Genomic DNA, 27,470 nt, shown 5'->3' on the forward strand with positions numbered 1-27,470 from the left:
CACACACACACACACACACACACACACACACACACACACACACACACACACACACACACACACACACACACACACACACACACACACACACACACACACACACACACACACACACACACACACACACACACACACACACACACACACACACACCTTAAAATAACTGGGACCATCATAAATAACACCACAAAACCTTTTTAAATAAGGCTGCTGCATTACTCAACACTTCACAGAGCTCCATACAGCTAAAATAAGAGCACTGGAAGACGGTACAAAGGCTGAAGTGGTGAGACGGGACGACGCACGAGCTGCTGAACGGACAGCAATGATTGTTTTATCCCCTGTGTATGTTAATGGCCTGGAGGATATGCAGTGTTATGCAGGGCTTAATCTGACTTTATGTGATGACAGACAAGTATGGAGGGCAAATATTACGCCAGCTGCAATGCCGGGTGGTGTTCGGAGCATCCAGCCAACCACAGACACATGGTCTAGGTTTATTGTGTAACGATCCAGCGCCGGTTTATTTTACGCAGCTCAAGACAAAACCTCTAACAGGCCCTTAATGCTAAATGTCACCTCACACAATCTAGCTTCCTTTCCTAAAAAAGAGACTACATGAGCAGATATTCAGCATGACTAATCAATGTAGCAGTGTTACATAATCAGAAACGTGTGTTGCATCTCTATTAGCTCCAAATTTGGTGATTTCAGGCCGAGACTCTGCTGATGAAACCTTCTCAAAATCCATGCTGAAAATGTCAAACATGCACAGCCAAAAAGATGTCTGTCAGGCTGTCGATTTGACCATATATTTTGTCTGGACAAAGTGTGACAGACAAATAGTGTGAGAAACCATGGTGCTGAAAAGCAGCTAGGGTAAACACACAACTGTTTTGGCAGGTCGTTGGGTCTGAGGAGGGATGGACATTTCCAGGGAATAGATGCCTTTCCAATTGGATATTTTTTTGGAGTGGGGACAAAAATGTTTCCGTATGAAGACAAAAATTAAAATGAGACATGACGAGATGATGACAAACCTCAAGGAAATAAAAGGAGTCTAGTGAGACAAACCGGTGCTGAAATAGTATTTTTATTAAATACTTTCAAGATCCAAGTTCGAAGAATAACAAAGCTATGATGAAGACCAACTAACACTCAGACAAACACTTGATAGTCGTCAATTCATGGTTGTATTTCATTGTACATCATGATCATGCAAAAAAACTCCAGCATCCATGTGAAGGCTGGGGGAGAAAGCGCAGCCCAATAGTATATCATTACAACGCAGGGAAAACGCTAACATCGAGGGCCTCATACCAAGCTACGGCTCCTGAATCCTTTTTTTAAAAATTTTGCTTTTTTTTTTTTTATATTTTTCATGTCACCTATTCAACATTCTGGATGGAGGAAATTCTTATTTCAAAAGATGCAAATATCATATATTAACACTAGCTCCATCCTTATTCAGGTAGGTACATGGTAGAAATGCGTAACTGAAACATGCATATAACTAGGTCTCCCGCTCTGGTTCAACAGTGTAGGTCACAATAACCTGCACACCCACACCAACTCTTTCTCTCTCTGGCTTTCAAAAACTCCTCTCAACTGAGCAGGCACAATTTAAAACCACCAAGGGTAGATTACATTAATAAATAATTTAAGTCCGATCAATCTATGATCGCTCAATCTGTAATTTTGTGTTGTCTTTGCTTCCTCCCTCTTTTCCCTGTTTTTTTTTTTTCCTACTGTGTGCGAGGGAGAGTGCAGAACTCCAGCTTGGCAGATCGGCAAATTACCAAACGACAAGTTAACAGCAACAGCGACGACAAGAAAAAAAAACAAACAGTAACACGGGAACAGAGAAACAACAGAGAGAGGTACAAATAAACATCTCAAGAGCGGGGACTCATTGGTACACGGGGGAGAGGGGGAGGAGAGTGGGTGGGGGTGTTTAAGATACAACTGTCGTGGATGGATGGAGACAATTAAGCAGCACAGCAAGGGTGGCACCGTGGTCACACAGCAGTGGTGCAGATATGTTACAAAGCCTAAACACACCACCAGGCGTGTGTGTGTGTACATATGATATGAAGAGAGGGCTCACAGCATTGTGGGATCAGGAGTTAAGGACACTAGGATGAAGGTCTTCATGTTTAAAAACTCAGAGTCTTGTTGGGCAGCGGGTTCAAACTATTTTCAACCTGTGATTTCTTTTCTTCCACGTCTCCAAAAACAGTCTTGCGGCCATGGGACCAAAGCTGGTAGCCCACGAGTGTGTGTGTGTATTCATGTTTGCCGTTAATGAGCAAGAGCTACCGATATTTTAGGGAAGAACTTTAAAGAGGAGAATTAAAGCAAATTGCCATTGGTGATGAAAACATTGCTCCTAAACTACGTCGGGGTCACAGAGGTCATCGGGGGGTTCCCACGACCAGATGCACAGGATGAGTGTCTCTTAGATACATGTACATATATTACACTTTTCTACATATATCTATACATACACTGTATTTACACAGTGATTATAAACAAACCAGGCCCTTGCAGAAAGCAGAGAAAAGGAGTAGGGGGGGGAAGTTAAAAGAGGGAATGATTTAAGAGAGAGAAAAGGGGAGAGAAAGAGAGAGAGGGGGGAGGGACGAATGAGGGAGAGGCGGCAGGCAAACATGCAAAACGCAGACGCCTTTCCTGGCCCACTCTCTCCTCCACTGCATACAGACGACGGAACGCGCAGGTTAGCTTTAAACTTGCACAATAAAATCCCTCTTTTTAAAAACTCAGCTGCTTTAAAAAAAAAAAAGGAGCCTCGAATAATGGATCAATCAGACAAAAAAAAAGAAAAAAAAAAAGAAAAAGGCTCCGGTTATTCACAGGAACGCAAAGGGAACAGGACGCTAAAAACACAACAAAACACGTAACCTCAAAATCAGACGCCCACCCCCCCCTCAAAAATCCCACAACAACACAATTTTCCGTTCGGTCGGAAAACAAGCACACAAACGAAAACACGTAAACACAGCCTAAAGTTCTACACTTTGGTGCTTCATGTTTTTGATATCAAGTTTCTCTTGTCATCAAGTTCTCTGACTGAGACGACTTGATTTTTTTTCCCTTCAATTTTTCAGTCGGGGAAAATCTCCCTACATCTTTACATCAACGTCCGGGTAACGAGCACAACACTTTCTACCCGGTAATCCCTAGGATGCCAAAAAATGTGTCCAAAATCTCAGCTGCTAACTTCACACTCCCTTCTGTTCCTCCCTTATTAGATAGTGAATATAAATGCTTGGTTGGGTTTTGGTGGTTTCTGGTACATCTAGTCATAATTTACACAGCATATTCATAACTCATACTCATAAACTGTCACAAGTTCAACTGTAAATCCTCTCCTCACGCAGGACGTCTCATGTCGCGCGGGCAGAAAAAAGATGGCTGCCAGGGGAGGGATAGAGGGCAAAGACGCGCCCTCCAATCAGGCGCCAGATGCATGCATCATCCCATGGGGGCGGTGTCTTGTGTTCAGCCGGCCCCCAGCAGGTCAAAGGGGGGACAGGATTGGTTGGTATCGTGGAGAGGGATGCGATCTCGCCCGGCCGGGCTCCTGGCACTAGCCAATCCACGCAGAGGACGTGCCTCTTAAACACGCTCGCTGAAAAAAACTGCCCCCCAAAACACACACTCCAGTAGACTGGAGGCTCAGGACCACTGGGGGAGGGAGGGAGAGGAGTAACAATCAGTTTTTGTCTTTAAAAGACGCTTCATTAGTGGCTACTGTTTATAAACTGTCTGAAATTAATCCAACACAGTTTCAAGAGAAATTCCAGTTTATTAATGAACTTATTTTTGTACTTTTGGCCGATGTTTCCATCAGTAATAGTAACTTTATATTCAGATGAGATGTGGGACAGATGCAGGACATTGCCAAAAAGACGTCAGACAGGGCAAGAAACACGAGCAGTCAGATGACCAGAGAGGTTTTTTTAGCAGTAGTTTTGGGGGCATTTTTTGCCTTTATAAGTAGTGTTCAGGGGAAAGCTGACAGGAAACGAGGAGAGAGCGGGGGGGTGGCAGAGGTCACCAGCTGGACTTCATACAAGGATGTTCAAGGCCACCAGGAAGCTCTCAGACAGGTTTTAGACAAACCTTTAAGTTAGTCAAACTTATTTAGAGGAGAAAATGAAGAAAAACACTAATATTATTACCTAAACAGAGTCGGCATACTTGTCTTACATATCTCATGTGCATACCGTTTTTCTGTGAAACAAGGGATTATTACCTGTCCGATCGCTCATATTTCTTGCCCAGTTGGACTTTGTTGAAGTTATATGGACACGTTCCCAGAACTAATCGCTAAAACTATGAAAATGACACCCAAGTTGCAATTAAGCAGAATGTGTCCTTCAAGACACAATCCAAAAAGATCTAAAAAAAGTCATCAGTGTTTTCTGATTCTCTTACAGGTTTGTTTTTGTTACTAATATTTCCAATTACAGGAGGAAAACCCAAATTTCAAATTTGGCCAGTTACAGAAACAAAAAGAATCTGAATATTTCTTTTTTTTTTTTTCTAAATCGACAAACTTTAAAGTTTAAAAGTTTTTTCTGATTATGAATTTTTTTTCACTATTTGTGTGTGTGTGTGTGTGTGTGTGTGTGTGTGTGTGTGTGTGTGTACCTGATCACTGTAGTGGTGCAGCAGGTGCTCCTGAGCAGTGGAAGTGAACATTGAGCCACTTGCCATCGCGACGATGCCACACCCTGGTCTCCTCTGATTGGCTGGAGCGAGGGCGGCCCGTGGAGTCCACAAACTGTGTGAGCCGGATGTAGGCGATGCACGCGGCGTCTTCGCCGATCAGGTGCACGTGTGGGTTGAGCAGGGTGGTGTGCACAGGCTTGCTGTTCTTGCTGAGCACTGGATTAAATAAACAGAGACAGACCCTGTTATCCTTAAAACCCCCGAATCCATCCACCTATCGGGTACTGAGCAGTAGTTGTATGCCTCTTCTCTGTCCTTGGGTTATGGGAAAATTACTTAAAAACAAACATTATTATTACTATTGCTACAAAAGAGTGATTTTAAACCCCCAAGAAACCAGATGGGCATAAAAACTGAAGCTGCAAATTTTAATTTGAAACACAGATCAACTGCTTTGAAGGAAAACAGTAGAATAAGTAGAAAACCAACAACTAAATTTGTCAAATTTCAGTAGCTTGTAGATCTAAAACAAGCTAAAACAAATTAATCTGCAACAATTTTGATAATCAATTAGTCACACAAGTTATTTTCAAGGAAAGATCGTTTTTACATCATTTCAAATGTTCAGATAAAATAAGCAGTCTGAAGAAGTCATCATGGCCCTGTGAACTTGTGAGGGCCGTTTTTCAGAATTATGACAGTTTATAGGCGACATGGTTTATAAACAAGGTATCTGGCAGGTTCATCAGTTTAGGTGGACTTTATCACTTTGGGAGATGTCAGATGCTGTCAAAGAAGTTACAAAGAACAAAAATGACATAATTACTTGACATTTCCATTGAAAACACTTTCCAGTGATCTTCATCCTATCTGAGCCGAAGATACCTTCACCTGGCTGGTATTCAAGGCAGATTAAAATAGATGGATTGTGTGTGTGTGTGTGTGTGTGTACAAGAGGTGACTCACAGTTTTCAAAGTAGAACTTGTGAAAGTCCATGCCCTCCACCAGGTTCCCCAAGGCCTCGGGTTCAAAAGAGGTGAGTCCAGGATCACAAATCCTCCTGAGAAAGAGCAGCGAGAAAGAAAAGCAGACGAGTGAGGAAGTGAGAGTGGGTGAGAAGACGGAGACATTAGCAGAGAAACGGTCTTCAGAAAACAAAGAGTGAAAAATAAAGACAACTCTAAAGAATGCTGTTCGGACATTACATAAGTTTTACTTCCCTGCTTCATCCACTGCTTTTCTTTAGTCTACACACGTGGTTGTACTCACGTGTAGGCATCGAAATCTCCATTGTTGATCGCTTCAATCAGCTGCTCCGTTATCTTGATGATCTCCTGTTTACGAGCTACAGACAGAGCAGGAGAGGGAGAGACGGGCAGATGGTAAATGGTGAGGAGCCAGTTAGGAGGCGAGACAACAATTAACTATGTGGTGGTTTTGTTTGATGACATTTTCTATCATCACTGCAGCTCCTGCCTTCCTTCAGGCTCTCTTCCTCTGTGGCTACAGCTCCACACTCCTCTTTGACCTCATCACTCCATCTGAAGCAGCTTCCTAACTGAGGCTCGACCTCATCGCTGTCTGTCGCTCCGCTTCTCACCTTCTGTGCGGCACAAAAACTGTCTAAACACTGCTCTCTGCTGTGTGAGCACACGCTGCCTCCACAGCAAAAACAACAAAACTCTGCTTGTAAACAACATAAGCTTGGCTTGACAGCAAAAGCTTAACCCAAGGTCCACTTACAACTGTGCAAGCTGAGTTCACTGAGTCAACTCTATCCACTGCGGAAGACCAAGAGGCTTGGATTGAAAGCTCCAGAAAAAGATAATCAGTAAGCTTTGAGTTAAGATTTAAAAGAATTAAGAAAAAAAACTCAACCATAAACTTGAGTTTGCAACAGTTAAAACAAAAGAAGACAGTAATTTAAAAACAACACAAAGCTTAAATGGCCTGATGTCTCTTGTGATATATTTACTGCTGCCTTTGACCAGGTTTACTAATATATAAATAAAACTAACAGGATTTTCATCATTTCAAGAAGAGAAAATCTTTGTCCTACTTTCTCGTCTCCCATCAAACAAAACCCTATTTATTAAAAATCACCCTTAAATTTACTGTTTCAACACTTCTTCTCATCAACAAATCCCATGAAAAGACCAAAACCAACAATAAACTGATCCTGCTAACACACACTGTCTGTGCAGTCTGATACATCTTCCTCAGCTGAGCTCCACTGTTGACGAGCTCCTGAAAACACTAAACACATTCCAGCGAACCACACTGTTGCACTTGGGTGCTTCTTCATTACAAATGAACATAGGCACCTAAGATTATTTTGACTCAATCCCTCATATACTAATCCTGCTGCCTTAGAGCACCAAACGTGTATCAATCTCCAGCTGAAAATAGTCCCCAAGAAATGTCCCGTTTACTCGTGTTTCAGTAACATTTGCTGAAAACTACTGAGCTTAGCTGTTTGAAGACATTACTTGGCCTTTAAATATATTATGTCTTTAAATATCTTATATGTTGGCCTGATACATCTGTGATCCATTTTTAAAGACTTACATCTTCAGTAAATGGGCTTGTGTCAGAGAGTATTGAGAGACCGGCTAAAACATTGTTGGTTTTGGTCCTTAGAAGGGTAATAACTTGGTGTGAAAGAATACGACTGGTGTTACTCTATGTAGTTCTTATGGTCACCAAGGTCCATCAAATCTTATTTTGATTAAAATATTCCAATTTGTCTCAACTTGCAGTCAATGTTAATTAACTGTTTTAAGACCTAAATATGTGCCAAACCAAAAATCATTGGTCAGGTACATGTGGAGTTATGAGCCACATTTCAAGTCTTAAAACAGCAGAAAGTGAACTGGAAAGAAGTAAAACTGTCTGAGATGCTGAGGAACTAACACCTGACTTGGTATGATGAACATTATCTGCAGGCTTCTATTTTTACTCCTGAGAAAACTGCCATTTCACACATGCAAAGTTTTGGTGTGAAACAGCTACGGTGAGTAGACGGCAAGAAAAGCTGAGGTCAGTTAGTCAAGACAGTGTTCTTACTCTGCTTAGTGTTGTTTATAGCAGCGACAGTGTTGCTCCCTAGTGGAGCGGCAGGCATGGAGGACTGTGAGAGCTCAGAGTCAGGGCAGGAGCTGTTGCCTGTGCTGTTCCATGCCATGCGCTTTACGTCATGCGGTGGAACTGAAACACATAACGGATGGTCAACAAACACAAACACATGGATGGATGACAGAAACGCACATGTGATTATCCACACACACACACACACACACACACACACCCACACATATACACATACATACATACGTACAACATGCACACACAGCTCATGCAGTAAAACAAGTACAAAAACTAAAGTGACAAAAATGAACGAGAGATGAAGCTGATGTGAGTTAGTACTGAGTAAAATTTGTGAGAAATAAACAACAGTCAGAGATAGTGCGGGTTTATGACAAACATGCAGATGGGTAAACACGAGGACAGGATGGTAGCTGCAAGCGGGATCAGTACAGCTCTGATCGTGATGCTACGTGATGTGGAAGTCATTTAACCGCCTGCTCTGTTCACATCTACTCTCCTCTAGATGCTCACATAAATTAACAGAGAGTCGTCTGATGAGCTGCAGCACCCAGCGAAGAGACGATCGAAGCCATCGTTTGTTATTAGCTCATGTTATGAAACTTAGCATGTTCAGGAAGGAAGCCGGGAGTGGGCGAAGGACACGGGGGAGGAGTAGAGAGAAAAGGAGACCAGACTGTCGTGTAGTGCGGGTGTGTCTGACAAGAGCAGGAGACGAGGACAAGAGGTCAAGAGACGAGGAGAGATTAGAGTACAGAGGGGGAAAGATTTGTGAGAGGAAAGAGGCGAGATAACGACGTAGCGAAGGATGGTGTATTAGAGAGAAATGGAGAATAAATTAGAGAGAAGATTAAAGAACATAGTAGAGAATAAAGCATGAGAGTAGAGTAGAGTAGAGGAGAATGGAGGAGAAAATGTGAGGACAAAGAGAAACCTGATGCTCTATGCTGTGCATGGTTCCAGTAAAGTCAGACAGGCAGCACGGCCTGTCTGACTGGGAGGCCGCTTTAGGACACCCAGCTGCAAGGTAAGCAAAACCTCCTCCAGCTGGAGCTGTCGCATTAGGAGGACAAGGGGATAGATGCAGTGATCACTGAGAAACACACACTCGCACGCACACACACACACACACACGCACACACACACACACACACACACATTTCAGGGTTCCCACAGTGGCCCTGATGAAAAATTCCACAACTTTTGTTTTTATGACTTTCTATAATTAGGTCACGATGCTTCTGTGACCTAAAAAAAAATTAGTCCCTGTTGCTTTTTTTTTTTTTAAAGTTTGTTCTGAGCACACTGAAGTTAAATCCAGGTAGTGAGGCACTTACAGTCTTGCTCTTAAGAGGCGAGCATACAGTGTACAGACAGCAGGAAATAACCATTTGCAATCAGTGTCTCAAACAACTGTAAAATGTGTTCTGCTAATGCATCCTGTTGAAGAAACATTTTTCTTTAATACAACTTGGAGCTTATTAGTATTCAGACAATCATATCAATTTAAAGTAGGTATGTATTGATCAAGACGGTATCACGGGAGATACTGTGATATTATTGAGGAGGCTGTTTCATATGTACTGACATACAATTCTGTGCTTCCACTATCAGTAACAGTCATAAAAAACAGGCTGCTGATTCAGATTTTAGTACCACAGCAGTCTGGCCTCATTTTACAGTATAATACTTTTGAGTTGAGGTATTAGGAGAGAACATTTGGATTAGTGCATCCTTAATGTTAACAAGCTAACAGTTTAGCAAGATTATCAAAGCCACTTTATTTAGGAGGTTAAAACGGTGAATGCACCGAAAATGCTGCCAAGAAAAACCTGCATGAGGGCACAGCTGCAGTAAGTCTAGTAAATAAAATCTGAACTAGAAAATCAGTCTATAAACTGTGATGGATGTTTATAGTGAACATTTGGGAAATCATTTTACTGTTAACCTTTGTTTCTCCACCAAACAGGTCTGATTGATCTTGGTTTACTTGATCATGTACTTGCTAACATGATGCCGTCAGGCTAAAATTAATTCCCATGCTGAATATTTAGGTTAAATGTCATGTGTTCTGGTTCCATCAGTCTTTTAAGAATAACGTTATAGTTGAGTTTATGTCTCTTTTGCCAAGGATTGATGTTTTTTTTAAATGGAAAATTTGCAATAACTACAGCAACTCTTCATAACTGTTTATCAATTGCCAACATGTTCCGATTGAAAGTCATCAAGAAAAGGGGGTCAGTTGTATGAAGTTTGGTAAAACATGGAGTTTCACCAGCTCATAGCTTATCGCCCAGACAACCTCTCCAGAAAAAATGTAAGCCAGCTTTGAAGAACTACAAAATCCAGATTTGTGCCAAATCATCAACAATAAAATCAGACACACTCGGTTACTGGTAGATGAAGAACGGGGCCCTGGGGGTTTGTTTAAAATCTGCCCAACCGCTTGTGTTTCTTGTCACGTCTGACTTGTTTTCAGAGATCCCTGCGCTCCCAGATCTCAGCAATGAATTTGTTGACCACAAACAAGTTATTATTACCTATTCAAATGCTGTCTAAAAACTACAAAGATCCAAGTTGCAATAAACCAGAAGTATCCTGTAAATAAATCAGATCAGTACCACATTCTGTGGATGATCTGTAGGAATTTTCTGGATTTCCCTGAATTGATTTCATAAAATTTAAAAGCAAAAAATAAAAAACAACAAAAGTCACACACAAATTCCAAAACCAGTGGGAACCCTCAGAAAAAGCTTGGTGGATCAGAGTGAGGGAGCTCAAAGATGTAAAGACGTCATTGCCAGTGACTACAAAAAGCCAGGGTGGGAGTGGGAGTGGGGTGGGTGGGTGGGTGGGTGGGGGTGTTAGGTCCTTGCCAGTGGCGACCGTATAGCTTCTGGTTGCCATGGATAAACTTACTGGCAGGTGAGCTTTGAGGTGAGGGCAGAAGTGGGGGCATCTCCTCTGTGGCGCTGCTCTGCGCCGAACTGTCCGCTAGAACACACACACAAAACGCAGCCAGACACACAGTAAATACATACACACACACACGACAGGCATACAGTCAAGAGTGTGAGAGACACGTGTTGTATCTCAGCACACCTGCCAGTCACTACAGTCAAATACACACACTTCACTAGATGGGAGACAGAGAAAGAGAGAGCGGATAAGAACAAGAAAAAGGGAATAAAACACTTGAGTACCTTTCCTACCTTTCATTTCCTCCTCGTCGTTGGTGGCGTTGCTCTCTGTTGATCCCTGAAGTGGAGAGAGACAAACAGAAAGAGACTGAAATGAACACAGCCGGCTGGGAGTGGGTGATGCTCTTTCACACCGACATAACACACATCTCACCTTGACTCCATCAGGAGGGTTGTGCACCACTGTGCTCTGAGATTCCTGCGATGCAGAACACAACAGTCAGTGCATCACATCAAAATCCCAAACCAGTGCCTCTCAACTGGCTTTAAACTGGGGCTCATACTTTACCTTTGCCATGGGGTCATAACCTAACACAACGCCCCCTTCCTAGTAGTCGGACTGTCCTCTAAACGGTCAAGAGCATCCATGGCTAGGGCTGGGACTTGGTTCAATTTTAACATTTAAGGCGGCAACTAACGATTATGATCTGTGGCAATTATTTAGTTGTTTAGTCAATAAAATGTCAGAAATAGTGAAAAATTATTATCGCAGTTTTCCAGAGCTTTAGCTGACATTTACAATTTGGTTGTTTAATCTGACCAACAGTCTACAACCCAAGTTCAAGTTTACTACCACTGAAGACAAAGAAAACCAGCTACAATTCACATTGGAGAACTTAGAACCACTCACTGTTTTATGCATTAAGGAATTCTTGCTCAAAATATAAATACAATTATTTGATTATCAAGATTGTTGCAGACTAATTTTGTGTTGATTGTTTGTGATATAGTGATGATATTATTATGATGTTATTTTCCAAAATTATTTAAGCTAAATTAATGTAATCACAGTGAAAAGGGATCTATTTTTTGGTCTACAAACTGTCAAGAAAACTGAAAAATGTCCATTTCTCACTATCCCAGTTTGAGTCCATGATGACATCTTCAAATATCTTGTTTTATTCAACTAACAGTCCTGAGCCCGAAGATATTCAGTTTCAAATTAAATAAAAACTGAAAATAAAGCAGCAAATCCTCACATAAGAGAAAGAGCAACCAGTGAACCAACAGCATTTTCCTCAATAACTCTTTAACTTAAACGGTTAATCGATAATCACAAAAGTGTCTGCTTTTTGGTGATCGACTAATCAATTAATTATTTCAGCCCTTGCTTTATCTAGTGTAATACACATAAGTGGAACAGTTCTTTGCACTGAACATAATTTATGTGTAACTTTTAATTAATTTGACAAACAAAATGTTTTGTGAAGACAATCTTATTAATATTCTGACACTGACTTCAGCGTTAACGCCCAGGCCTGCCCATGGCCTACTTTGAGGTCCTGCATCACCAGTTGAGAAGCACAACCTTAACAGACCAGGCAGTGTATTACAGTCTGTAACCATACCAGTACAAGATTTAATATGTTATGCATGCTAAAAGCGTCTTAAAATCAAACCATGCCATTATCGGATAAGAGCACAGTGAGAAAAGTGTGGCAGTATGGAAAGGATGTCAGTGGGTATGTTAATGACGACGAGATGAAACAGGTTGGAGAGAGAAGGATGAGAGAAAATATTTGGATGGCAAAGGATGCTAGGATAGATGGTTGCAAAGTAGTGCTAACTTTAGTGAGGAAGTTAAAGGATAGCTGGTTAAGCATGGGAGAAAAGCAAATAACATAGAGGCCATTACATGGTAAGACTAAATTCTACTCAGGTATCAGCAGCCATAACGGGCTAAAACCAGGACGCTACAGTTCTCTGTGCTGCCACTTTAGAGGCACATAATCTTGAAGGCAAGTTCATGCTACCTAAGAATCCAAAAAAGGTGCAAATGTGAAGCCTGAGATTAAAAGTTCTGAGTGTTTTTTAATGATTTCCAAAGTGTCTCATCTGTTTGATTTACAGTTCAGGAACACAGATGCACCTTAGGGGTAAAATGGCCGGAGGATGGGTATTGCCGGGACAGGGAGTGTTATGGTGCAACACCTCCTGGATGGTAGATGAAGGATGACAAGCAGCGATTATGACGATGGAAGACGAGGCACAACGGGCTACTATGCAACTACTGGGAGGGTGGAGGTTAAGAGGCGGGAACCGACACTGTGGCGGCCTACTGTACCATCTGGGCGTTGGTTGCCATGTTGGTGTCTTTCAGGGCATTGATGGCGCTCACTATACTGTTCTTACTGTTGTTGGTAGAAGGCTGGGACGAGAACGCAGACACTCAGAGTGAACACATACGTTACGCACACATACACACAGATGCATTAGAATTAGACGCCTTTAAGGGAGTGGGGCTAATGTTGGTCGAGGCTCCCAGGCTGTTGAGAGCTAACAGGGTAAATGAGAGGGTGAGTGCCACAGAATGGCCTCTAGATCATCCTTTTTACTGCCTCACTAACTCTCTATGCCTCCGCCACTTAACTGCATAGAGAGACCCCTGGGGCAGAGGAGAAAGAGAGGTGGGCAGGAGGCAGGAGGAGGAGAGGGGAGAGATGCTTAATAGCAGCAGAGAATAACAGAGACTGCCTGGAGAAGAGAGCAGCAGACCTCTGACTGAGACCGACAAAAGGTGAAAGAATTAAACCAACTTAGACACAGAACTGATGGCAGTTTTACAAAAGAATGTGACTGGAACTGGGGAAAAAGTAGTTAAACAGAGCTTCTCAATCTTGTGGATGAGGACTAAAAGAATCCTGGGATCTAAAAACAGGTCACAGAAGCTTAAGAAACTCTAAAGGTATAGCATCGCCTTGAATCACTTTTAGAAATGAACAGGAAATTAGAGCCCTGAAAAATCTCTTTTACCCTTTGAAAAAGATATTGCTCAACATTATACAAGTGAGCGTGAGAGAGAGAGAGAGAGACAGTGAGGTACGAAAAAAGAACAAAGTGAAAAAAAGCGGGTCAGCTCATAATAGGAGAGTCGGGACAGAACGTAGTAGAACAAAAGAGGGCAGAGGGGTGACGAGACAACCTTACCTTAGCAGAATCAGACTTCTTGTTGAGTAAACTTTTGCATGCTGCAAAAAAATAGTGGATAGAAAGAGAAACAGGTAGCGTTTTACTGTTGATGACAGCATACATGCTTATCCATACAGCTCCTTTTTCAGCTTTTGTAAAAAAAAAAAAAAAATCTGCAACTTGAGCAAAAAGCTGGATCTACACTTTGTCGTGTCTATGAATGTCCCCAATACCTGAGCCTTTATGACAAAGTAAAGTCTAGATGTTGCTAGAGAATAACATACATCTAATGGATTGATTGAGTATTTTTTTTCTCCTTGGCTGTACAAGTTGCTACACTCTGCAAAAACCATTCAACATCAGAATCCATTCATTGCCATCTGGGGATAAAAGAGAAACCTGAGAGCAAAGTAAACTTCCTCAATCCATTTCCTGTCTGGGAGACCCCAGCAGATCTAAAAAGAGAGTGATGGTCAGACTCAAACTGCCGCCGGGACTGACGGTGATGAGCTGGGTTAATGTAAATCATTGATTTCCTTTAAGGGCCCCAGTCACTTTTCCTCTCAGTTTAAACCTCTCAACTGTCCGCTGCTTCCTTTTCTATCATTTTCTACGGAGACACACTGGTTCCAAAAATCTTGTCTTGTATTCCTTACCTTCCAATAAGAAATGGGAGAGGGATAGAGGGGGAGAGGGGGGAGGGCTGAAAGAGACGGCTTAGTATTTCAATACAAGAGAGTGGAGATAAGGGGTACAGCATTTACAGCGGCAAACAATATCAAGTGACGACTCATGCTCCTTTTAATCTAGGCTGTTGCGTGGATATGCAGCTTCTATCTTGACCTGGCCATGCAGCATCCAAAGGAAAAAATTTATATATATATATATATATATATATATATAATACTATATATATATATTCCATAACCAGGGAAAGGGGAGCTGATTATTTAGAGCACAAAGATCTTCTCTTTATTTGACTAGATCTTCTACCAAACAGCCATCCGGGTGCTAATTGTGACAGGATGGGACTAGCATGTTCATATGCTCTCTAAATCCGTCCTTCCCTCCCTCTCCTCCAGTGAATGATCACCAATTCAACATGACAGGATGAGTAAAGTCAAGATGACCCACAGCGGGAAGGCTGCACCACTCAAGCAACACACCAGCTCGATGATGAACAGGGAAGGACGGATTAGAAAGCATCTGAAGTTGCATCTCCTGAGAACATTTTACAGGATATAACCACACAGGAAACCCACATGCGAAAGGCAGCAAGGCAAACACCTTTCTAGAAACATACAGAAATAGTTCAAATGCACACTTCTGTCACATTTTGCTACCATGTCATTAAAAAAGGAACATCATGAGCAAACTGCCAAGCCATACTCTATAGAGATGTGCAAGGAAGCAGTTATAGAATAAAAAAGTGCCAGAATTTTGAAGGGATGGGTGACATCATCAGAGGGAACATAAGCCGAAAAAAAAAAAAAAAAATGCTGGACGATTGAAGAGAAGGAGAGCTGAGGAGTCTTGTCTGGAGTGATGATGTCACACATGATATTCATGGAAACTTACAAACAGGCAACTTGGTCCAGTCTCAGTGAGGAAGCCCGCATTCGGAGGGCTCTATCTGACAATCAAACCACCACAAACACCCCGAAACGCACCAGTCGCACACATTCCAGGAGTAACACCTGCCTCACCATAGATTTCTCCACTGAGGTCACCTCCCCTTTTACATTTTACCTTTATCCTTCCTACAAACAGATCCTAGTTACCTACGGAGAGATTTGTGCACACTGTAGAGCAAAGAAGATTCTCACATCTGAAAAGGTGACAGAAAATCCAGTCTGCTCTACAGTGTCTGTTTCTAATCTACTTCATCCATGGAGCCACCATCGGAATCGCCGACCTTCAGCACCCACCCCCACCCAGCAGGATGAGAGCCGAGTCTGATTTTAGTACTTTCAAAACAACCACAGCCATCCCTTTGTCCATGGTGATGGAAAATGTCAGTAGGTATTTGACAAACGTGGCAAGAGGTTTGCTGCCACGGTGGCTTGTGACATTCCTTTGAGGAGGTGCGGACACGTTTTTTAAAGTACTAAAACAGACCTCAGGAGGGGGAGATGAGACATGGGATGCCTTTAACCTCCCGGGATTCATCAGGAAGGCTGCACAACAATGATGTTTCAACAGTTGGCTCCAGTAGCAGCACTAAAGGCAGCACTCCCATCCATCTCAGTCTAAAGCTCTCCCCCAGCTCCTCTGCATCCGCCTTTCCCCTCTCCTCCCACCATACCCAGGTCGGACGATGGCAGCACGCCAACCCAGCTCTTGCCGGCCCCCTGCAGTGTCAGTTCCCGGCCCCAGGATACATGCCGCTCCTCATCCCCTGCCCATGTCTGCCCTGTGCCCTCACAGGGTGGAGCAAGGGGACACAGGGGCGTATGGGGAAAGCAGAAAGTAAGGATGGAGCTTGCTCGAAGTGACGACATAACTAATTTAGGGGATGAAATGGAGGTTACAAGGTCGAGGCTGAGTGGTGGTGAGGTGTAAATGTAAAAAGCACTTTGGAGTGCAGGTTGAACTGAGTCGATTACTAGTAAGTAATGCTGATGTCCATGACTATGTGCATAAAATATGATATCTTTGCACTACAGCAAAGAAAACAGATATCTATAAGACCCTAAACGAACAAAATCTGAGTGAGTGAGTATGCATGCATGCGTGTATGTGAATGTTGATGAAGATGCTGGCAGAGGCTGCATGCAAGAGTTTGAGGGTGGTAATGGGGTCCCACCCAGTACTATGAACCAAAGAAGTCACTGTGTGTGGAGAGGATGGGCGTGTCACTGGGACGTACCTTCCTGAGCCAGTGAGGCCGTGGAGGAGGCGGCAGCAGCAGAGTTGGTATGCTGCCGGCCCACTATTGGACAGAAATGCTACAGTTGGGAGGGGCTGTGCAAATTAGGCAGGTCTATCTTACGCTGTTCAATCATGGGCCTAGAAAGCCACAGGGTGTGCTGGCCACAGCTCAGACGCATCACAAGGTTTGATAGAAATGAGCTGAAGCAAAGACGTGCATCCCAGTGGTTTCCTAGGCCCAGGGTTGAAATCATTAGCCATCGACTGACCAATTACTTAAGAGGCTGAGAACAAGGCTTCAGCGAAAACAAGTCACTCTCAGCGGACTGCGATAAAAACACAAAATCTTAGCAGTCACCTATTTTTATAACACCACACTTGCCCCCAACATAGAAAGCTCATAAAATTCTAGGCTTCCCTCTTTCAAACATGCAAACGCTCCATAGGCAGCAGAAAAGAGGGACACACACCCACATGAACACACACACACACACACACACACACACACACACACACACACACACACACACACACAGGGAGAGATACATTAGCACAGACAAGGACGTAACTTGCGCCCACATATAATCTGGTAAATGGCAGAATATCACATTTTAGCCTGCTCATATATCAGGATGCAATGCACTCATAATAATCCATCATTAACAATACAATTAGTTCTACCGTGACTCAAAAGGAACTTCATGTTTCAAATCAGTTTGGATGTTGCAAGCAAGAAAACTCCTGTGCACACACGAAAACATATTGTTATTTTGAGAATGAGTGGGTGAGTGTGTGTGTGTGCGTGTGCGTGTGTGGTTGGGGAGGGGGGTTAAAAGAGGTGCAGAGGACTCTATCCATTCTCCTTCCTCCTCTCCCTCTGCATGTGCTGCGTGGGAGGCTGAGGGCGAAGGGCACACCCACCTGAGAAGTTTCTGGACACCAGCATGGTGGTGAGAATGGCTCCCTGGAGGAGGAAAGGAAGGAGGAGAGAGAAGTGAGGGAGGTATAATGAGCGCAAGGAGTTTTGTTTTATTTAACAGACTGAGTTTTTCTTCTGGACTAACTGCTACATGGTCATTTCTAGTGGGACAATAACATTTTTATCAAACTACTTTTTAAAACAGCTCCATCACAGTGTGGTTCTTTACAACAGCTAAAACCAGTCAGTGCTGGCTGTTTGTTTGTTCTCTGCCAAACAGCATCTAATTATTTAAAAAGTTGTGTTGTGTTGTATTGTATTACTGTGGATGTGCACCGTCTTCACATTTACAAGTCTAATAGCATATTCTTCTATGCAAATGAATTGAAATGATGTGACAAAAAGAACAACTGCTACTTGATCCATTAGTTTGCATGTGCAGCTGTGAATGCAAACTACAGCAACCAGAGCTGGGTATAGTTCAAAATGCCGATATGATAACCAGGTTTCTGCATCTGTACCAAAGAAATATTTTTTATATATCTATCTATCTTTGAGGAGTATTTATATATTTCTACAAAACATCCGTTTTCATTTGACCAAAGAAGCAGTGGCCATTTAAGAACTTTACCTAAATAAAACAGCCTAAGTGAGAACAATTTAGTTTAAAAAAGAAAATAATTGACAAAGAATTCCACACACCAGCATTTAGTTCTTGACAGTCCTATGATAACATAAAGGTGGCAAATCAACATGAAGGATGACTACCTTGAGTTTTCGGCGAGCGTTGAACTTGCGGAGACACTCGACAGTCTCCTGTCTGTGCATCATGGATGCCACTGTAGAGCGGTGCTGCAGGAGGACAAAATAAGAAATAAAACACATTAAAAACTTTCAGTGTTTGAGTAAATCTATTCGCACAGAATTATAGTTATTCAAAGGCTCTAGTACAGTAAACCTGTGGACAGTGTCCAGATCTACTTATGCACACTTATCTGTGCCATCCTGTGTAATTCCAATTATTCTCTTAGGTGGGTCAGGTGAGTGACTGAATACTTACGCAGACCCATGGGTGTTTGAGGGCCTGTTCGGCGGTGATTCTCTTGGCTGGGTTAATGGTCAACATCTGGTTGATCAGGTTCTTTGCCTCTGGAGTCACTGTGTCCCACTCTGGGGACGGGAACTGAGAAAAGTGGAGAATGGAATGACAGTTGGGAAGGAAACTGGATTGGAAACAATACATGGTTCCTGAAGGGATGGTGTGGAGTCTGCATCCACGTGTTTCTGGGTAATCCACACCATCTGGGCACCAGGTCTTGAGTTAATTTGTCAAAATTAGGCTGATATGAGAACAAAACTGCAGATTTTTTGCAGAACACATGTTTCTGTTCCAGGTCTTTAAACCATTTTTATTAAGATTCCCTAGAAAACAAGCAGCCTGACACTTCCCCACTCTCTGAGAGAGGCGAGGGGTATCCTCCTTTTTCAGTCTCTGGATAATCAAGTCACATTGCAGTTTCCACAGTCTCCCTCTCTCACACACAGACACACAGACCCCTCTGCAATGCGTCAGGGAGGCCCTGATAGGATCAATAGCTTTGGACCAGCTCTCAATTGGACACTATTAAACATTCAAAAACTGCTTAGCAAACCCCTGCACTGCACCCTTCACAAATATACACAAACACACACACACACACTCACATCGTATGCTCCAGCTTTGATCTGCTGATAGAGTTTATGTTGATCTTCATCCCAGAATGGAGGGTATCCCACTAACAAGATATAGAGAATAACACCTGACAGAAAACACATTGGGGGGGAAAAAAAAAGAGTTTGAGAAAGAGATCATGTTACAATCATGTTACAATACTTGCATCATCTTTCATTCAAATTAGGCAAAGCAATCTTATGCATATAGTACATTCTATTACAAGTAAACTCAATATACTTCATATTACAATGAGAAAATAGCCAATTCAATACCAGAAAATGAAACAATTCCATACAGATGCAGCCAAATGAAGTATTTCTGTTGTGATGTCTGTCTAGGAGAACAATGGTTCTCTCTGCTCCTTTCTTTCTAAGAGACACACTTAACCTAAGGCTAAAATCTTCTTTTCACTGCAATAGTTTGGAGGCTTTCAAAAACTACCCTGTCTCAGTTATATATTTTAAATATTTACCCGTTCAGAAAAGAATGCACATCAAAATTGCATAAGTCTGTCAAATTGGTTAATTAGACTAAAGACAAACATGGCCAGACTGCGATGTTTCCCACTACTGCAGAGTAACAAGCTGATTGCAACAGGTTTATCGCCCAAAGGTGCATCTCCAGACTCACCACAAGCCCATATGTCCACAGGCTTGCCATAGGGGTCCTTCCTCAGGACTTCAGGGGACAGATAGCCGGGGGTGCCTGCAAACCCTGCTCAACAGACAAACCAGATGTCATTAACTGATGCCTTTTATCAAAATTCTGTCAAAGGCTATTTCTGTGCAGTTATGTGAATGGGTCAGAAGATAGTGACCTGTGGACTCCAATGCAATACCAGATTATGACAGTGTAGAGTCACAAGCAAATACCCGTTAATCATCTCATCCCAATGGAGAGTCAGCCAAATGCTGGCAGCTCGGCTGTTAGCCAAGACACAATGGCCTAAGCATGAACTGGACAGTGTCTGGGAGCCTCTTAAGCAACGCTTGCACAAATATTCTTTGGCTTCCAAGCTGGATCTCCAAATGTGTATCTATACAGACCTACTGTATGAATGAGGGCTTGTTTGGCAGTGATTCCTATGTATAAGCATAGAAACTATCAAGTGTTAAACACCCAGATAGAATAACAGATCAAGTAATGCTCCAACACATTTGATATGTGTGTGTCACTGTTTGTGTTTTCTTACCAAACCAAGCCTGCTGGTCTCCCTGCACTTCAATAGCAAGGCCAAAGTCTGCCAGCTTCACTGCAGCTCCCTTCATCTTACTGGCCAACAACAGGTTCTCAGGCTGAGAGAGAAACACACACACACACAGACACACACACACACACACACACACACACACACACACACACACACACACACACACACACACACGGTGAAGCAGAATGTAGGACAGGAGATCAAGACAGTGAGAGACAGATAGTGACAGGCACTCTTCAGTAAAGCTCTTCCTTACGAAATATTTATATGTGATGTATTCGACACAGCTCGTGTGGGGGTGGGGAATAGGTGCGAGAAAGCAATGGAAAGACGGAGGATGTAGAGAGAGGATGGGTGGTTGAGAATCTCCACAAAGCCTTATATGGGCATGTGTTCGTAGCCATGGAAACCACTCGGGAGTCATTTAGGCAGCACTGCAGACTGCATGCTAAATGGAAAGTGTACTTAGCGAGAGGCAGCGTGTGTGGCAGCGTTCTAAATGGCCGTTGTTTGGGCAGTAGGACATAAATGGCCGCAGTAAAAGCCCACTCAGGATAAAAGGCCAACAAATCAGACAGGCAGCGCTCGGGGTAATAGCGTTATTCTCCGACACAGAGCATGCACACACACATACACACAAAAGCCGCCCACACATGTCTGAGACATCCCCTGAGGTTGTTTTTTCTGCACCTTGCCGGCTTGAAAATGCACAATTCAGTATATATTATTGGTCTTCCTACCAGGATTATCATCATCATCTTAAACTGGGTTAAGTAGAAAACTGGACGTAGCAGAGAAGATCTCTTCCTCTACTCTTTGTATTTGAGCCTATCAGCAATTTGTGACAGGTCAAGCCCCTCCCCCCGCGGCTCCTTGGGTAGCATGATGTCATGTGGGTTGTCGTGGCAACTCCCGAGGTTTATCTATGCCTTCACCTCATCTCTCATAATAGACCCCCTTCACAACAGTACAAAGTGTGTGTGTGTGTGTGTGTTCATGAGTGATGTGCTGTTTGAGTCCTTGTCTTTTCCTTGCCATAGGTGAGAGACAGTCCCCTCCACGTGACCATGACTCACCATCTCTGTGCTCAACATGAACTCACACAAGCATGCGTACACACACACACACGCACACACACACAGAGAGTTCTGCTCATGGACAGACAAGCTGACAGATCTGAGGACAGATAGAGGGTAAAAACAGTGGAAGAGGGACGCAGGGGAAAATAAAAAGAAATAAAAGCAGAATTGCAGAGGAGAGAGAGAGAGAGAGAAAGAGAGAGAGAGAAAGAAACCAAGAGCCATCTGTGTGTTGCCATGGCCACGAGCAGAGGTGTGTGAGTGTGTGGTTGTCACGGCAACGGGCAGCCACTCACCTTGAGGTCTCTGTGCACAATATCATGCTGGTGGATATGATTGACACTCTCCAAGATCTGACTAATGCAATGACTACGGAGAGAGAAAAGGGGACAAACAGAGAGAGCTGTGTCAGTCACTGCTCTTCATTACCAAAAAAGCATGCGCGTACACACACACACACACACACACACATATACTCTTAAATCCTGATGGATTATGATCTGCTTATAAAACTGATGCATTTTAATAGGAAAACAAATTTGACATAATTCTTCAGTCATTATACGATTAATAACATAAAACTACAACCACTGTGCAATTGAAATGCCGGATCTAACAAATGCTGTCTATTGCTGAGTGACTGAATGATGAACTTCAAAAAGCTTGTATGTATACAAATAACAGTGTAAAAAATAAAAAACCTTTTAAGATGTAGTATGCAAAGCTGAAACAATTAGTTGATTGAAAGAGAATAAAGTAGCAACTGGCTTATTCCTTTAAGCCAAAAATATTAAACAGGACCTTTTCATAGCTTCTTAAATTTAAGGATTGGCTGAACATTGTAAATTAAATATCTTTGGGTTTTTGGATTGTTGATCCAAGCATTACGAAGACATCAATGTGACAATGACATTTTAAAGAGCAAACAATTTACTAGAAGATTGAATAGATAATGAAAGTCATGCCTAGAGGCACATACAGAGGAAGAAAAGCACCTTTATTACATGCTAAGCGATTAAAGGTTGAACACACTTTATTATGCTAAACTGCACAACAAACGTTTACTATACAATCACTATCATTTTTCAAAGACATAATGAAGGTACTGTAATTTAAACAATCAATACTAAGCAACTTGTGTGGGAGGCCTTACACCACACAGTCAATAAATCTCTATCCCAGTGGCAATTTTAATAATGGGGGCGTCAATTCAGCTGCTACTAATACCATTATTTCTCTATTCTGGCTGGTGAACATGTTTTCACACTAGCCTGCCGAGTCAGTTGGCTCTCGATGGGTCTTGTAAAATTTTCCGACAAGCCAGTACACGACCGCCTTATTACTGTCCTACGCACTGTGGTGTCAGGCTCCACGAGCCCACTATTTGAGGCTCATGTTCATGTAACGTGTAACGGAAAGGTTAATGGGTCAAAGGTCGGCCCCAGCTAGAGAGAGCAAGGCAGAGGCTCGTTTTGTGTCTGTGTGCACAAATTGGTGTGTTTCCAAAGCCCCCACAGGCAAAGACCTCTAATCCAATTGTACAACAGACATCATAAGCTGCACACCATACAGCCACAGGGAGAAAAAAAAAAAAAAAAAAAAAAAAGCAGCGGCTCTGAGAAGGAGGAAGTAGCGAGGAAGGAGAGACAGCTCAAATGTCACAATGCCAATAAAATGTCATACAATTGTGTAAAATACCCAATGTCATTTCACAGAAGCCAAGCTGATGTCTTCAAATGTCTTCTTTCGACCAATCAACAGCTCAAACCCAGAGGATAAGCAGTTCATCGTAATTTATACACATATATATAAAATCTTCACATCTGAGAAACTAGAACCAGCAAATTCTTGGCTTTTTTTGCCTAACAGATGACTTAAAGAATTCGACTATAAAAGCCAGTGGGGATTATTGTACTGTTGATGGTTTCAGTACTACCTCAATGTAGAGGGAGCGTGGAGAGTGGTGCATGTGGCCAAAGAGAGAAGAGAGACAAGTACATTGATGCACTTGTTGACAGGGGAATGCGTTTGCTGACAGGAATACAAGCAACCCAATTATATCCCCCACTGTGTGCTCACACTCAGAAAATGAGAGTGAGTGTTCATGAATTTAATAGGATTGTGCTGTATGTTTGCTGCAGAGTGTGTGTTCGTATGGTCAGGGCAGCTCCGTGTGAGGCGCTTACCTGGCATCTGCCTCACTGTAGTACTCCCTGGCTACAATGTCTTCAAACAGCTCCCCTCCTGTCACCCTGGGAGGGAGAGAGCAAGAAAAAATGAAAGAAAGATGAGGAGGAAGAAGAGGAAAGAGAAAGAGAAAGAGAGAAGTTGGCGGCATACACAAACGAACCGCAGCCACACGCATGGATAAAATGTCAGGGTGTGCGTGTGTGTGTAAGGAATATACTCACAGGTCAAAGACGAGGTAATGAAAGCCTTCCTCTGAAATGCTGTCATGGAGTCTCACTGCAAGAGAAAGGGTGGGCAGTGAGACAGAGATATTAAGACAAGTAAAAGAAAGAAAGAATTCCTGTTGTGTCTGACTGTTAAAAGAGGTTGAGAGAAAATTATAGAAAAAATAGAAATAAAAATGCAGAAGCAGGAGAAATGAACGTCAGCTACGGCTGTGACATATTGAGCTTTTTCTCACCGCAGTGATGACAGCACATCCAGTGGTGAGGCAATTAACCTCCATTTAATGAAACCCCAAACACTATTATTCAAACTAAAAGTCAGTGTCAGGAATGCATTTTGTTTGGGGAAAATTCCTGGTAGTTTAAAATGTATCTTTATAATAACAACTCTTCATATGGCACATTACCACACACCTGTGGATATCTGCTGTGACTGTAGCTTCTGATTCTCCTTTCAGAAGTGTTGAAGGTTTTACGCTCTTTAAACTGTAGTAACAGCTTGTCATATGCTCACCTTAATCACATTGAGTTTATTATGGTTCTTTCTTGTTTGGTAAAGTATCTTTTGACAAAAATAGTACACCATTCAATGTAAGGGTATTTAGCTATATAGATTAATTTTAGGGGCATTTTTGCCTTTATTTGATAGTCGACAGTACGGAGATAAACAGGAAGAGGGGGAGATGGAGACAGGTAAGACATGCAAAAGCTTCCTGCTAGAATTGAATCAGGGCTTTTGGGTGTAGGGTATTTGCCTTAAAGATTAGGCTACTAAAAGTCCTTCAATAGGGGCTCATCAGTAGTTACTGATATATCTGTCATGCTGATATAATTTGAAACTGATGTATCAGTTGCTGAACGGTTGACTTTTGTCAAATTGATCAAAGAAATAAGCAGATTTTTGTTGTATACTTATGTTCAATGTTAGTTTTTGTACGTCCACTTAAACAACCTGTAGCTCTGTTTTTGGGGATGTTTTTCTGTCACCATTTTCCAGCTCTTTCATGTGCAAAGCTCTGATTGGCAACCTGGGAAAAAGCGATCAAAGAACACAACACAAGATCTATGTGAATAACTGAAAAAATAAATTGCAGATGTGGGCAGCAACTCAGGGGTTTGAGACCAGACGAGGAAATGTTATGTTTACAAAAACACCAAAAAAATGCTTTCTGTCATCAGTTTATCTAGTTTCCTGATTATTGATGGAGATAACTCTGTGCTTGGATGAGAATTGAAAAAATAAAGTGGTGATTACTGTAATGAGCTCCTATTACCATGTAACTGCAGTTATGCGGTAACCATCCCAGCCCTACTGTCAACATAACAAAACAGCAGCAGAATGACAAAGCAGGATCCAGGAGGCAGCAGGAGGCAGGCGTTAGAGAAAGGGCCTGAGATGCAGCTTAGGTTTAGTGTCAGGCAGCCACAGTTATCGTTATGTAAAACGAATATCAGTTGTATAATAAGATGAAGTAGGATGGCCCTGCAGCAAGAAACAAGAGCGACTGCTCTTTCCTCCTCCTCCCATCTTCCTCGCTCTTCCTCCATCTGTCTCCTACTCCTCCTGCTTTCGTGTCTCCATCTGTCTCTTTTTTTGTGCCCTCTTTTGTCCAAAGTTTGAATGCAGACGATGCCAAAAAATGTCAAAAAGAGGAGGAAGGACGAGAGAGAAATCTATACAACGAGGGGAGAGGAACTGGAAAAGTAGGCGAGGGGCGAATGAGTGCCTGAGGGGCTGACAAAACTAGGACATGAGGAAAAGAGAAACAAGAAGCAGTGCAGTGGGAAAGGTGTCATTGATTTTTGTCACAGTCCCCCTCTCTGCCCTTTAACACCAATTTCATCTAGATATCTCCATTAGAGCAGCCCAGTGTATTCTATTCTTTAATCATCACTGCAATGCAAATCTCCACAACTACAGGACTGTTATGGGATGTGATAACAGACCGGTCCAAAGTAATAAAACCAAAAAGTCAAGACGGCAGAGGACATTGTCTGTGTCAGACATGTTTGTGAGCGTCTGTCTCATCTTAGCAGGCAGAACAGAGATCTGTTGTCACTTTGTCAGAAGGAGGGAGATAGCCTTCTGTCGCCTCTCATTCTGTCTGGGTTTAACGACTTTGTGCTTTAAGGCAATACTGGTGATGTCCTCTACATATCTTTTTGTTTCTGTTGTCACAACAACAGTTCAATTGGTTTGAGCAACAATCACATAAATTCTAACCACTGCTTGCAGCCCTGAGCTTTTAGCATCTTGATACCAATGCAAAGTAGAAGTGTTGAACTACTGGTTAAAACATCCAGGATCCCAGGGATCACTTCTGCTGTACAACAGACTCAGCAACATTTCTTTGGGGTCTTTAAATTAAAAAGATATTTCAGTACGTTTACGTGCCTACTAATACATTGATTATGATATCGGCTTGTGCTGGTTGCCATTCACATTGAAAATAGATTGAAGAGATGATCTTGTGTAGTTTTATTCCCCCTGCAGGTATTAAAGAACTAGATTCTAAAAGAAACCAAAGTCTAAAATCTGCTCCCTATTGTGCATTTACAGGAGGTGTTTCTGGTGAGGTGGCATGTCTGCGCACAGTGATGATGATCACTGTTGATCAGAACGGGTGACTGTGCTCCTTAATTTTGAGCAACCTGTTTTGCGATCCTTTTTCCATCTGCCAATCCTGACAAGAGCGCTATGCACTCTCAATTCTCCATATGCCTGCTAGCCAAAGCTTTGCTCTCTGCACCATGTCCATAATTGATGGCAGCTGTGCTGTGAGATCGGCTATATTGGCATTTAAAATGAGTGATTACAGACACTCAATGACATGATAAATGGACATAAAAAGTCTACGCACTGTTGTCTTTTAAATTCACACAGTGTGAACTAGCCTGGTGAATCATAAAAGCAACATTTTAGGCAGACCTATTTAAGAAATTCCTCTATTCAGCATTTTTTGTTTTGTGATACCTGACAGTAAGACTTGAATGGTTATTTATATCTCAGTTTACATGATTATATTATTCAGGTTTTTGAACACTTCTTGACATCCCTGTGACTCTGTAACTTCTGTATTGACTGAGTGATCTTCCAGCTTTAACATGATCCTCCTCTTGTTCTATAGCTGCCGATTGCATTTTGAATTCATCCTCTGGCTTAAGGATCCACAGATCATCCTCCATGTACTCAGCACGTAGAACATCAACTCATCATACAGTTTATGGTTTATTGTTGTGTTCTCGAGTTATAGAGGCATCTGCACAGCAACTGTCTACCAAAAATATCAGAAACCCTTGTTTCTCTCAGAATAAATCAGTCGGCTGGCATAAGTGGGGTTCAAAATGC

At 42.4% G+C, this 27,470-nt stretch overlaps 1 protein-coding gene across 12 annotated transcripts in view; it reads right to left on the reverse strand.

Annotated features, from left to right (window-relative positions):
• Nucleotides 1–1,077: 1,077 nt before the first annotated feature.
• LOC139220386 (calcium/calmodulin-dependent protein kinase type II subunit gamma-like) overlaps nt 1,078–27,470 on the reverse strand; it is a 36,125-nt gene continuing 9,732 nt past the window's right edge. Inside the window, exons 4-23 of one of the 12 annotated variants that reach the window (XM_070852472.1) lie at nt 24,119–24,173; nt 23,894–23,959; nt 22,004–22,076; nt 20,611–20,713; nt 20,049–20,132; nt 19,409–19,503; nt 18,765–18,887; nt 18,473–18,556; nt 17,707–17,749; nt 16,784–16,846; nt 13,933–13,973; nt 13,070–13,153; nt 11,159–11,203; nt 11,017–11,062; nt 10,724–10,798; nt 7,766–7,906; nt 5,969–6,044; nt 5,665–5,759; nt 4,678–4,914; nt 1,078–3,708 (exon numbers count right to left, since the gene is read on the reverse strand). In XM_070852472.1, the coding sequence (XP_070708573.1) occupies nt 4,682–4,914; nt 5,665–5,759; nt 5,969–6,044; nt 7,766–7,906; nt 10,724–10,798; nt 11,017–11,062; nt 11,159–11,203; nt 13,070–13,153; nt 13,933–13,973; nt 16,784–16,846; nt 17,707–17,749; nt 18,473–18,556; nt 18,765–18,887; nt 19,409–19,503; nt 20,049–20,132; nt 20,611–20,713; nt 22,004–22,076; nt 23,894–23,959; nt 24,119–24,173 (1,625 nt within the window). In that variant the 3' untranslated portion in view covers nt 1,078–3,708; nt 4,678–4,681. Of the gene's footprint in view, nt 3,709–4,677; nt 4,915–5,664; nt 5,760–5,968; nt 6,045–7,765; nt 7,907–10,723; nt 10,799–11,007; nt 11,063–11,158; nt 11,204–13,069; nt 13,154–13,932; nt 13,974–16,783; nt 16,847–17,706; nt 17,750–18,472; nt 18,557–18,764; nt 18,888–19,408; nt 19,504–20,048; nt 20,133–20,610; nt 20,714–22,003; nt 22,077–23,893; nt 23,960–24,118; nt 24,174–27,470 lie in introns of all 12 variants that reach the window. The other 11 variants (XM_070852471.1, XM_070852473.1, XM_070852475.1 and 8 more) reach the window with 11 other exon arrangements.

This window comes from Pempheris klunzingeri, chromosome 20 (genome assembly GCF_042242105.1).
Source record: "Pempheris klunzingeri isolate RE-2024b chromosome 20, fPemKlu1.hap1, whole genome shotgun sequence".
Taxonomy (NCBI): Eukaryota; Metazoa; Chordata; class Actinopteri; order Acropomatiformes; family Pempheridae; genus Pempheris; species Pempheris klunzingeri.